Source organism: Uloborus diversus, chromosome 7 (genome assembly GCF_026930045.1).
Source record: "Uloborus diversus isolate 005 chromosome 7, Udiv.v.3.1, whole genome shotgun sequence".
NCBI classification, from domain to species: Eukaryota; Metazoa; Arthropoda; class Arachnida; order Araneae; family Uloboridae; genus Uloborus; species Uloborus diversus.
The window spans coordinates 19,284,822-19,298,517 of NC_072737.1; the positions used below are offsets into that span (position 1 = coordinate 19,284,822).

A 13,696-nucleotide genomic window follows, 5' to 3' on the forward strand; every position below is an offset into this window, starting at 1 on the left:
CAATGTTGGCGACGGGCGTGCTTGCCGTGTGTGGACCGCTTCATTATCAGACGATTCGGTTTTCTGCTTTCCACTTCCATAAGTAATTTAATTATACTATTCTTCTGCCAGAAGGGACCGAAATTATTGAATTAATGATGTTTTCTGAGCTCGGAACAAATGAATAATTGTTTGTCTTGAAATGGGAATGAATTATTCCGAAATGTGAATTGGGTTAACAGCCGAATAAACCACTAAAGGGGAAATGTAGACGATGAAGTTTTCAGATAATTGCGATTGTGACATATTTTGTTCCATGAAACGGCGCTGGCGTGGGAAGATAAGAGCTTATTGTTATCTGGTCTAATGTTTTAAAATTGTTTTCAATCTATAGCACACTTATTCAATACTTTTGAGTTATTAAAATTGGAAGATAGCGTTAATTTTTAATCTGTTGAATATTAACTGTGGATGAAACTGACGATCATTCTATATCCATCAAAAAACACTGAAATATATATTAGTGTTGTTGTTTTCGAGACCATAGGCAACACTAATAGTGTTAGATAAAAAAAGGGGCCGAGCGCTTCAGATAAAAGGGCAATTTTTGATAGAAGTTTTGTAATAGGAGAGGTGCTTTTTTTACTTTTTGATATTCTAGATGCATACAAAATCCAAGTATTTTTCGATAATAATTATTCAGAATAATGAAAAGCTTTTTAACCCCTTACACACAAAGGAAGGGGGTTATAAGTTTAACGGATCTGTGTGTCTGTCTGTGGCACTCTAGCGCCTAAACGAATGGACCGATTTTGAAAAAAAAAAAATTCGAAAGGAGGGTTGATCGAGAGTGTTCTTAACTAGGTTGATGACATAAATTAACAAAGATATTAATGGAGTCTTTTCTAAAATTTTAAAAGTATTTTTTTCTGAAAGAGCATGCTTAAAAACGTAGGATCTCACCATTTTTTTAAATAATTAGTTTAAGTTTAATATTTAAAAAAAAATTACTTAAATCGGTGCGCTTTCATTGTTTATGCTTCTGCCAATGACATCACAAATGATGAAATGCCATTCCGTGTTGCCATTCCCAGAACAAAATATTTAATTCGCATCTTTACTCATGTGTATTGGCAACGATAGGGTTGATAGCAAGCGCAGAGCGCAATTTTAATTCGCTTCATCTTGATTATCATAAAGTGGAAACGCGATATAAAGATGCGCCAAAGAGCATCATTTGTGATGTCATCAGGACCACGCCTTGTTTGAAAAATCGGACACTTAAAAAAATTATTTAAAAAATAACTGTTGGGAAAATGAAAATATTTTCTGGGCCCATGTTATTATTATTATTATTTTATTTATTTATTTATTTATTTATTTATTTGCTTATTCTATCAGTTTCAGTGACAAAAAGTACTACTTTTGACTGAAGGAAACAACCCTATTAAAAACCTCTAAAAGGTTTTTTTACGATTTTTGCAGTGAAAATATATTGTTAAAAATTTTTAAATTTAATACCAAAATAAAGATATTTTTTTCCGCGTCTGATAGAATATGTTTGAAACTTCCACGTTTTATAGAATTCGAATTATAACGTTTTTTTAAAGCAGATTTTAATAATGGCTAAGCCTTTTTTCACGCGATTGATAATCGAGTTCATTGTTGGCCGACAAGGAAATTAAAAGCAATGATTTAAAATTTTTATCTCTGTTGCCAGTTTTTATTTAATTGCAAATAAAATACTTGACATTGATTTTGAATAATATAAGGCTTTTAAAAAGATTTTCAATTTTCCCTCTTGATTCTACAGTTGCGACTCAGTTCATCACCGTACTAGAGACTCTAGTGCGGTGATGCTCAGTTTGGGGTTTTTAAAATTTTTGATTTTATCGTTGCTTGTTACTCTTTACGTGAAATACACCGCCGGCTCAGTCATTTCCAGCCGAGGACTGCAGTTTCGTGCTTATTAGCACTCAACAGCCCGGCATAGGAAAGTGACTGAGCTGGAGATGGAAAACCTCATAAGGAGGTTTCACTTTCCTATGCCGGGCTGTTGAGTGCTAATAAGCACGAAACTGCAGTCCTCGGCTGGAAATGACTGAGCTGGCGGTGTATTTCACGTATCTCTGCTTTAGCCCTGGCTAATGGGTGTAATTTACTTGTTACTCTTTAGTTTTAAAAATGATGCTAAAAATATTTGGAGTTATATTCTAATCAGATTGTAGTGGACAAGTGATTGAAACGAGGAGTAACTTTTCAAGGCCAGGCTTGTATGAAAATTTACCTTTCAAAAACAAGTTTGCTTTTGTGAGGCCTGGGAGCCTGCTCCTATTAATTTTGCCCCCCCCCCCCCCTCCGCAACAAAGTCTGTCTCTCCGGAGGCCATCAGTGTATATTTGCAACGTTAATAATCCTTAGTGCTAGTTTTTTTCATTTTCTTTTCCAATTTCCTGGGCCGCTGAGCCCCTTTTGGACGTGGATCCTCCCGCACTGCGAAGTCTGCGGGTGCGCAGATCCGGGTCTGGCTTTAGTGAGGAAATTTTGTTAAAACTTCTTGGGGATAAGGAATAGCTTGAAAGGGGCATGGCGCAGGGCCCTCCTAAAAACTCATGGGGGACTGACTATGGGATTGTCTATAAATGTCCCATTTTTTCCCACGTATTCCCCCGCCCACCCGCCGTCACTAAGTAAGTGTCAAAATTCACCTTACCCCCTCCCCTTGTCACATTTCCCGCTGCAATATTTCGATCAAAATGTGATGTCACACTTGTTGTCGCCTTCTCCCTCTTCCTACAGTCATTTTTTCAAACCCCGCTCCCTCTCCTTCAAAGCCGCCCGCGAGACCTTTATGTGCCTGGACTATGGACGATTCTGTTATGATAAATTTAACGAGCCCCAGCTACCTTTAGCATACACGTCGGCTTTCGGTTGCATCTCTAAATATTTTGGTGTTTTTGATTTGCCTCCGAGAAATTGGCATGTTGGGTTTTAGAAATTCAAAGCTTTCAGACAGTTTAACTTTCAACTTTAGATCCCTAAAAGAGTCATTTTCTATACGACTGCCAATTTGCACAATTAAATTGCTTTAAAAAGATCGTTAAAAAAAGCTGCCCCAAATGCTAGTTTTTCGAAGTTTGAACAGTTAGTTGGAAAAAAAAAATAATAATAAAAATTTGGTTGAAGGCCCCCACTCTTCCCCCATCTTGTGTATTGTGATTTGGTTTGTAAGATGTTTATTTTTCGTTCAAGTTCTATGAAATCATCTCATTTTATGCTTGTGTTTAGAGTCTTACTGATATCGAGTTTCCTCTGAGCCTTAATAAATACTATCATTTTCTCACTATGGCCACGCATACAGACCTGATTTGCAGTGCACACTTGAAAGAGTCAATAAACTTCGTAAAACTATTGAAGTTTAAAAACATTGAAAATTAAGAAATGGGGAGACGCTTGAGTTAAATTAGTAAAGTAGGGGACGTCCGCCCCCTGCACCCTATCTCGACTACGGCACTACTGTTGGCTACACTTTTCAAGCAACAGTGTATCGCTCGCTCGTAACATTCTCATTTAATAGCCGATGATAAAGTAACCCGCGTGTTTCAACAATAAACTCGCGCCACGCCATGATAATTTGATAATATGTTTCGGTAATGTTTAACATGCAGGGAAATGCTTTATCGTGACAAGGCTGAACTCGATCCGGTGACTTAACTGTTTTACTGATAAAGACTCATTTTAGGAGGATAAAGAAACGTAAAAATGGTCAACAATGACCGCTATCTACTGGAGTTAATATTTAATCCACTGGAGTTAGGGTTAAACTACCAAATTTAACTTAAACTACCAAAATATCACCAAATAGGCAATCGCTGAGTTCAAATGTACATAGAAGCAAATTTTTCACCCGTCATACCATGACGGGCGACTTTCTAGTCTTTATAAATAACAATTTTAATTCCTTATTCTTTTCAGATCATGGTGGGTTTCGATTAAAACTGGGAGATGCTGGAATGGCCAAACCACCATTTCCTGCTTTTCCTCTTTATGGAGTCCCAGCTTTCCCACAGCGACTGCGCTGGAGCCCTGCCCATCTTCCCAGCTTGCAATCCTTACAGCCTCTTGACGCTGACTCATTGAACAAAGGCCATTACGGCAGCGCTGGATACACGACTCTTCTGAGCTTGCCGTCTTCCACAACTTCAACCACCTTCTCCAGTCCCTTCTCGTCTTGTTCCTCCTATGGCAAATCTGTCAACTCTGTCACGACGAATGCAGTCGATGATTTCGTCTTCAGGAGGCCTTCCGTGCTGGCTGTCTTTGATTCTCCGCCCATTGCACCAAAGGACAGAAATGCAGCACCTCGACGTCTCCAGGAAATCTTCGAATCTCCTCCACCTATCCGCCGGCACGATTATGCTGTGACAGAACGGAGATGTGACACTCCCACGCCATTCGCCGAAATGGACCGGGAGGAAGGCTGCACGTGTGATCTTGCCACAGAACTTCCAAGATCTGTGATCAACGAGAACATGATAAACATCATTCTATCCTACGACAGCGGAGACACTTCCACGTCTGACAGTGCTGGGATGTTGTCCTCCACCGACAGATCCATATCGCCAACGTCTACGTCTTCCGAATCCTCAGATGCGGATAGCATCCAGAGTGTGATCATTCGTCAGAGAGTGGATCAGAGCGGGAGAGTTTCGAACAGCGACATCAGCAGGGCGGAGCGGAAGTTCGTCAGATGCAGGCCATCTGAAGATGATTCCAGCTCGGAGAGCGCCTCGTCGGACTGTAAGGTTATTTATACTGAATATTTATGAAGATTCAAAGACGTCTTCAGCTGAGGATATTTTAAAATTTTTCTTTCGTGGTGTAAGTTTAATGCTTGATACTGGTTCCAGTGTCTACACTGGCAACGTGTCTGTTTAAAGCTGTGAGTATGTGATTCAAAGAGCTATCATTGATGTGCCTTTAAAGCAAACGCAAGTAAATGTGATAAATGATTTTCCTTCTTCCTTTTCTGTGAAAATCATATTGAGTCATTGAGCTACATTTTCAAACTTCCTTGTACAGGAATTTTGGTGTCAAAAACAGAAACTGTTTTCCGATTTATTGTGAGCTCTTCAAGCATTGTTCATTTTACCTTCCAAATATTCATCCAGAATACTGCTTTTAAAGTATTATATCTTTTAAATACCAATAATTATAAATTCTGTCATGTGTTTGTTTGTCAAAGAAAAAGGAATTTTCGACATTTTTCTGATAAATAAATACGAGAAACAACATTTGATTTGAATAATGTTACTAATATCTGTACCGTCTCATGGGAGCGACTTTGTGACAACAGGGGTGCCATTGTGCCACATAGATAGGGACATAATTATTGAGCTGTGGGATGTTGTTCTTATAAGAGGTTTGAAATGTTCTGCATTCTGTGCTGCTTTCCCTTTCAAGTATCGTAATTTTACCTCTTTGTATTGGTAGGTATGATGTGGCACAATCTAAATCCACGCTTGGCATAAAGTCACCCCTTTTGACGGTACAGTATGTTTACTTGTTACAAACTGAGCTCAGTTTGACAATAATTTTGATTTTATCATTCACAATTTTGTGAAGGAAACATACGGTCTGACCACACATTCTAATTTCCAGTTTGCGGAATGTGAAAGTGAAGTGACAGAAAAACATGAAATTTCGACCCGAGATTATTTTTCTTGCGAAAATTATATTTGTTTTTGTTACTGCTGAATACAGGATCAGTATGCCATATTATTAATTAGCCAAATGAAACAAATCACAGTATAAACTATTGAAATAAAGCACAGTATAAACTAGAATAACACAACCGGAGAAAGTTGGCAAATCCGATGTATCCGAATTGTGGTTTCCTCTGAAAGTCTTGCAATCAACATTTCCAAGATTGTATGGTATGATTCGTAACGGCTGGTTTGAGAACAAACAATTGCTTGTAGGTGAGTAACAGTTGGCGAAGGTTAACATATCCGAATTGTGGTTTCCTATGAAAGTCTTGCAATCAACATTTCCAAGATTGTATGGTATGATTCGTAACGGCTGGTTTGCGAACAAACAATTGCTTGTAGGTGAGTAACAGTTGGCGAAGGTTAACATATTCGAATTGTAGTTTCCTCTGGAAGTTTCACAAACAACGTTTAAACGATCTGTGGTATAATTTGGAAAAGTTAGTTTGTTAACATTTGTTTGTGGGCAAGTATCAACTGGCAAAAGTTAAGAGCATCGAATTGTACTTTCTTCTGAAAGACTTGCAAACCACATTTTAACGATCTGTGGTATAGTTTGAAAAAATTCATTTGGGAACGTTTGTTTGTACAAGTTAGGAAAAGAAATGTTTGAATGAAATTAGAAAAAAGTTGAAAAGTTTCCGCATGTGCATCTTTATTCAGTGAAAAAAAAAAAGCTACGTAACTCTGTGCATTTTTTTTTTTTTTTTTTTTGCCAGCAATTAATGAAGAGTATCACACTGTGGCGTTTTACAAAATATGCGTCCAACCAGTTTAGAGAAACCGCCTCAAACTTCCAATATTGATGTTAAGTTGCTGTAATTTATTGCATTTTTAGTGATTTTCGACTTGATGTGTTATCAATTTTAAAATATAATTTGTATTTCTTTTAAAAAGTGACAAAATGTTATTGCATTAAATTTTTTTATACGAATCACTTTTTTGATTCTTGTTATTTTCTCTTTCTTCACATTACTGAATACTTCTTTAAATGAAACACCTTTTTTCTTAATGTGAAGTACACTCGCGTGTTCGCGAAACTTTTTCCATTCAAATTTCGGCATAAAATTTTACTCTCACCTGAATTAATGTTAGGATTCTTCCGGCGCATATGAACCTGCGGACTAGGGGTGCGACATCGATGTCGATGTTTTGGAAACATCGATGTTTTTAGCATCAATGTTTTACTTTCAATGTTTTTGGACCATCGATGTTTTGTTTTCGATGTTTTTTCGATGTTGATGTTTTTGCATTTCAATTGAAAATTATCATAAAATTTGCTGTAATTTTCTCGCTAGGCAGTTTAGTTTACTTCTGGAGTTGCCAAAAAAAAAAAAAAAAAAAATCATTTTTTGCACCCATTTTATAAGATTAATTTTTCTGTGCAGAAGATGATTTTTGGGAAGATCACTACTAGATAGTAGATGATTAGCTAGTGAGGAAGAGGTCAAAGCTATTGGAAGAATCTGACGCTGGTAGTCTGGTGCCAGGACTAAAGGAAAATCCTATGCGTTACTAAGGTGGAAATTCAGAGCTTTTAAAAGTTGCTTTAAAGTATTTGATAGTGATGGCAACTTCTGTTCCATTGGAAAGAGATGTTTCTCTGACTGATGGGATAGTCTGCGAAAAGAGAAATGCGCTTCTGGGGGACAAAGTAAACATGCTTCTTTTCTCCAAACTGTCAACACCAATATTTGGAGTTACTTATCGACTTCCCCCAGCAAGTCGTCCCTCTATTACTTACAATTTGTGTTTAATTATTAACTAACAGTACAACACATACTGTTCAGCTCTGGCAAGTTGAGCTCCCATGCCCGATCGATTCAACGATTCCATTACTTGAAATAGGGGTGAGAAGAAACGGCTTAAGAATTTGCGGATTTAGTTGGCAGTGTATTGCCCATTTGGCGAACAATATTACTACACCTAACTATTTGCAAGCGGTACAGGATTTTCTCGCAATTTTAAGGGTTGAAATGGTTGCCCGACCACGCCTAATGATGCCTCTTCTTACTGATTGCTCTCCCTTGAAAGAAATGGACTTGTTCAAGGCCATAGCTCAACTTGTCGGAGCTGAACAGTATTTCTTGCTCTTAAAACGAATTGTTAGAATTAATTTTTTATCTTTAAAATAACTGACACAACTATTTTCTCATTATTCAACTGACGGTAAGTGCTATGATATATTTTTTCTGAGATTCTTTTTTGATGTAAATTTACTTTTAGTTTTATTCAGTTTGAAAATATTTTCTTATTACTATAACTAGTTTGTATTAATCGGTGCTTATCTTATATTATCGATTTTTGTCCTACTATATTACCAAGATGTTGCGAAATTATTCTTATTAAGTTATATTCATGATTTGAGCCTCAGTATTTTCAATATATTCGTCGGGTACGTATTCTTTTGTATTGCTTAAATTAGTGTAGTATATTCAAAAATGTATGTCATACATTGATAAAAAGATCGATGTTTTAAAACATCGATGTTTGGAACCATCGATGTTTTTTGGTCGATGTATCAATACCATCGATGTTTTAATTTCTAACACCGATATTTTGAAACATCGATGTTTTGCCATCGGTGTCGCACCTCTACTACAGACGTACGGGCAGCCAAAATACATATTTTGAGCAATGACCATACCTGTAGCTCAATTTTTGTTCCCTTTGGGAAATGAGACGAAACGGACGAAACGATGGTGTATGGATCTCTATGCACCCCTTCTACCCCGTCGCATAACCACTGATCTGTGGTGCAGCAAGTCGAGCACATCTTCTCGAAAATTTGCAACGACCTAGCGGTTATATTGACCTTGGTTAACTTACGCCGCTTGCCTTTGGGGCAACTCTATCTCCCGAAGACGCTAATGAAAGCGAATAAAATGTTGCCGAGTTACTCTTGTGTTAGTTTTGCTTCAGTTCCTCATACTTTCAGTTTTCTTTCTTTGGTTCGTTCGCCGGTTCGGAGAGATAGAGAGAAAAAAAAGAGGCATAATTACTGCGATGTGATTATGATGTGAGCTAATGACGAGGTGAGGTCAAAAAGAATATCGAAATTTTTTTCGTGAAACAATCAAGTGAGGTACGAATCTCGATTATGGGTTTCAACCAGGTTCAATTAGTTTGCGATTAGTATGGAATATTTTTCGTTCCAACATAGAGGTGTATGTTGAATTTTTTTGGAGGAAAAAAAAGACTTCGTTTGCGGATGTTTCTGTCGCAAGTCTACTCTTTACAAAATTCTGACCCCTAAAAACGACCCCTACACAAAATTTCAAGCAACTTAAACGGACCTTTCATAAAATTTTAATGGTCAATAACGATCTGGTCACCAGGGCCGGTTCTAGTAATTTTGTGATAGAGTACACCTATACGATGGAAAATCACATAGCAATGCATGGTCGGAAGCGCTTTCCTGACGCGATAGTGACGACACAACGCACAAGAAAACCAGGACACGAATAAAAGGAGGAAATATGTTTATTATTTTTGCAGTAAAAATGCTGGTAATTTTTTGACTGGTGTACACGATAGATGTTGCTACTTAAACCGAAGCATCAGATGACGGTGCATGCGCACACGCGGGTTTTGTTGCCACGCTCGCTATAAAGCTGCATTTCAATGCGCCGGAGATGTGAGGCATGCATCACGGCCCGGGGTCATAATTTCGAACACCTACTTTGATGACGATCGTTGGCTCCTTAAAGTTCTTTTTTCTTAGTTCTTTGCTGTACTGAGGATAACAAAAATTTTTTCTTTTCTTATTCGTGTATTGTCTTTTTGGTGATTTGTGTCGTCACTACCGCGCCAGAAAAGTGTTTCCGACCATGCATTGCTATGTGATAGCCCAGTTAGCATTAGGGTGTAGGCCAGTTGTAGAGGGTATAAATGTTCCAGAGATTCAGGGGGAAGTTTCAAATGAGGAGTTAGATTGGGAAACTAAGGGTGTAATTTTGGGGGACTCTATGGTAAGGGAGGTGGGTAACACAGTTGGGAGAGTAAAGCGTAAGGTGGCTAGGTGTTGTTTACCAGGGGCTCGGGTAAAAGACGTTAATATGGTTGCTGAAAAGAAGGGAGTATTGAATAAGGAGGACATGGTTACTTTGTGGGTGGGAACAAATGATGTAGGCCACCGTAAAAATGAGGAGTTTTCTAGGGAATGGGAATCCCTGTTGGATAAAGCAACCAGCTTTTCGACGAATGTCCAAGTGGTTGGTTTGCTTCCCAGGTATGGAGTGCATAGGAGCTGGCTAAATCAACGTGCGAGGTGTATGAACTTGCTACTGAAGTCAATTTGCGAAAAGCGCAGTATCAGGTTCATTGATGTATGGAGTCATTGTAAACGGGATTGGATTGCTAGGGATGGCCTGCATCTGAGCTCTACAGGGGTCAAAATGGTTAGTGGATTAATTTTAAGGGCTTCGGAGTCAAAAAACTAAGTTGGAATGGGGGGCATGGTTCAAGCATCAGGTATCGAGAGAATGAAATTTTTTTGGGTATTGCTAGAAATGGAAATAAAGTGACGAACAAGAGTAGTAATGTTAACAATTGTAATTTAGGAAATTTCAGGGTGTTAAATAAAAGCAACTTAGGCATGCTTAAAGTTTTCTATACCAATGCTCGCAGTATTAGGAACAAGATGGATGAATTGAAAAGCATAGTTATGGATGAGAAGTTGGATGTTATTGGAATTACAGAGACATGGGCTACCGAATCTGATGCAGAGTTATTGCATATTGCTGGGTATAATTTGTTCAGACAGGATAGAGTAGGTAAAAGAGGTGGTGGGGTTTTATTTTATGTTAGAGACAATTTTATTTGCAATGAATTGGTCATAAATGATAAGCCTACTGATATTGATATGGTTTCGCTGGAGTTGATGAGCAGTAAGGGCAAAAAGCTACGCTTTGGAAACATTTATAGGCCACCTAATTCAAACCAGGGACAAGATGAACAGATGTACCGTATTATTAGTGACATGTCCAGTAAGGGATCCGTTATCATAATGGGGGATTTCAATTTTCCGGGTATTGATTGGAATAATTTTTATCCTGGTAATGGCAAAGAAGAGGAATTTTTAAAAGTAATTGGTGACTGTTTCTTAGATCAAGTTGTAACTCAGGGAACTCGAGAGGAGGCAATTTTGGATCTAGTTTTTTGTGACATAGGTAGTTTTGTTCAGGGGTTGAGTGTAGGGGAGCATATTGGAGATAGTGATCATAACAGCATTAGGTTCCGGGTTAAATTTGAAGTGTGCAAAGATGATAATTTTAGGTTTGTGCCCAATTTCAGAAACACTGATTTTGTTGCACTTAGGCAGAGCTTGAAAGAGGTTTTTTCATCAGGGTTGGAAAATAGCGACGTAGATCAGCAGTGGACGGAATTTAAGGATAAACTTGCTAAAACCGTTGGGGACTATGTTCCATTTAGGAGAAAAGGTGTTAATACCAAAATTTGGCCCATGTGGTTCTCCAGGGAGACTAAAGTAGCTCTTAATTATAAGCAAGCCACTTTTCGTAAGTTTAAAGAAACTGGTCAGAGTGCGGAGAGGCTCCAGTATGGTAAGGCAAGGCGAAATTTTAAGTATTTGGTACGGATTCAGAAAAGGGAATTGGAGCAAAGGCTGGCAGATGACATTGATGGGAACCCTAAGAGGTTTTTTGCTTACGCTAATTCTGGGAAAGCTCGAAACAGTCAAATTGGGCCTTTGGTTGATGAGTATGGAAATTTAATCTAAAACGATAGGGATATTGCAAATGTTCTGAATAACTTTTTTTCCAGTGTGTTTAACGATAACTGTATCTCAACAGTTGACACTAACAAGACACAAGCTATTATACAGCTTGAGGATTTTGTATTTTCCAGGGAGGAGGTTTTATTTCATTTGAAAAAGATTAAAGCAACTAAAGCTCCGGGACCAGATAATATTTATCCAAAAATTTTAGTTGAATGTGCAGAGGAATTAGTGGATGTTATTTTGAATATTTTCAATGCTTCTTATAACTCGGGGACGGTGCCAGAGGACTGGAAGCTGGCTAACATAACGCCACTCTTCAAGAAGGGGTCTAAAGGTCTTGCTGGGAATTATAGACCTGTAAGTTTGACTTCGGTGATTTGTAAGATTTTCGAAACTTTGATCAAAATTAAGATCATGATGTTCTTAGAGACTAATAGTCTGTTGACTAGTTTTCAGTATGGTTTCAGGAAAGGTAAATCCTGTACTACTAATTTATTGCATTTCTACGACAAGGTTACCTCAGCTTTAGATAACAAAAAATGTGTGGATGTTGTTTATATTGACTTTCAAAAAGCTTTTGACAAGGTACCGCATGTTGCTCTTCTCAGCAAGTTAGCTGACATTGGAATAGGAGGAAAAACCTTACTTTGGATTAGAAATTGGCTTACTGGTAGGAAGCAAAGAGTAGTTGTGAGAGGAAATCATTCTAATTGGAGTGATGTTTTAAGTGGGGTTCCTCAGGGATCAGTTTTAGGTCCTCTTTTGTTTATTATATTTATGAATGACATCAATGAAAATATTTCTGGAAGCATGAATTGTTTTGCTGACGATGTAAAAGTTATGGGGATTGTCGAAAATGAAGAACAAGTAAAACAGCTGCAAGAGGATTTAGATCATATTACTAAGTGGGCAGATAAATGGGGTATGGCAGTTAATGTAGGGAAATGTCAAGTGCTACACTTAGGTTATGGAAATAAGCGTATGAGATATCATTTACAGGGTTCAGTCATAAATCAGGCAGAAAATGTTATGGATCTGGGTGTCTTTATAAATCAGGACTTCAAGTTTAGTCAACAGTGCAGTATTGCTAGTAACAAAGCCAACAAAATGCTTGGGTTCATCAAGAGATCTATTTCAAACAAATCTAAGAAAGTTCTTCTGCCTTTATATAGGAGTTTAGTAAGACCTCATTTGGAGTATGCTGTTCAGTTTTGGTCGCCTTATCTGAAGAAAGATATTTTCGTATTGGAAAGGGTTCAAAGAAGGGTAACTAAATTAGTAAGGGGACTCTCAGATTTAGATTATGATACCAGACTTAATAGGCTTAACATGTATAGCCTGGAGCAAAGGAGAGTCAGAGGGGACATGATTCAGTTATTTAAATTTATCAAAATGAAAGATGTAAATGGATTAAATTTTTGCGGGGAAAGCAGGACAAGGGGTCATTGTTTTAAGCTATTTAAATCTCAGGCTAACTTGGAAATCAGGAAAAACTACTACTTTAGCAGGGTCGTGGGCACTTGGAATAGCTTACCGGAAGAGGCGGTAATGAGCAAGGGAGTGGATAGCTTTAAGAGGGCCATTGATCTTCATTGGGGACTAATTAATTGACTAGGACCAGCCTAGCTGAGCCCAGAGCCTGTTGCTGGTCGTCACATTTGTATTTGTATTTGTATTTGTGATTTCCCATCGTCTAGGTGTGCTCTATCTAATTTGAAAGTCTGTAAACGCTGTACTGATACACCCTGTATACTAATTGAGCACACTCTCACATATTGCTGCAAAGTAAAAAAAAAATAAGGAACAAAATTGAGTTTTTTCGTTTTTTTCCCTTCTTTTTTTCGCCTTATCTTTTGTGTTCATTGAATTCGCTGCCTCTAAAAATCTTCCGCCCTACGCGGTGGCACAAGTCGCCTACCCCAGGGCCGGGCCTGCTGGTCACCAAAAAATAGGCTCGTGCAATGTCGTTCTTTTTAATGATTCGTTCATCAGAGGATCATTGATTTCTTTTACCGGTTCAAAAAAGCAAGAAGCAAGGTTCAAAAAAAAAAAAAAAAAAAAAAGAAAGAAAGAAAGATAGAAAAAAAAAAAAACTGCGAATAATTTTAATGAAATGCAGATCTCAGAGATAGATAGCGACTCCGTTTTGTTGATAAATTTTGTCACTGGCACATGATATTTCACCACATAGTGAAACACTTATGAAGTT

At 37.9% G+C, this 13,696-nt stretch overlaps 1 protein-coding gene across 1 annotated transcript in view; it reads left to right on the forward strand.

Annotated features, from left to right (window-relative positions):
- The first annotated feature begins 3,992 nt into the window (after window positions 1-3,992).
- Window positions 3,993-13,696, forward strand: part of LOC129226313 (ubiquitin carboxyl-terminal hydrolase 34-like) — a 90,596-nt gene continuing 80,892 nt past the window's right edge. The window contains exon 1 of the mRNA XM_054860916.1: window positions 3,993-4,784. Coding sequence (XP_054716891.1) covers window positions 3,993-4,784 — 792 coding nt within the window. The remainder of the gene's footprint in view (window positions 4,785-13,696) is intronic.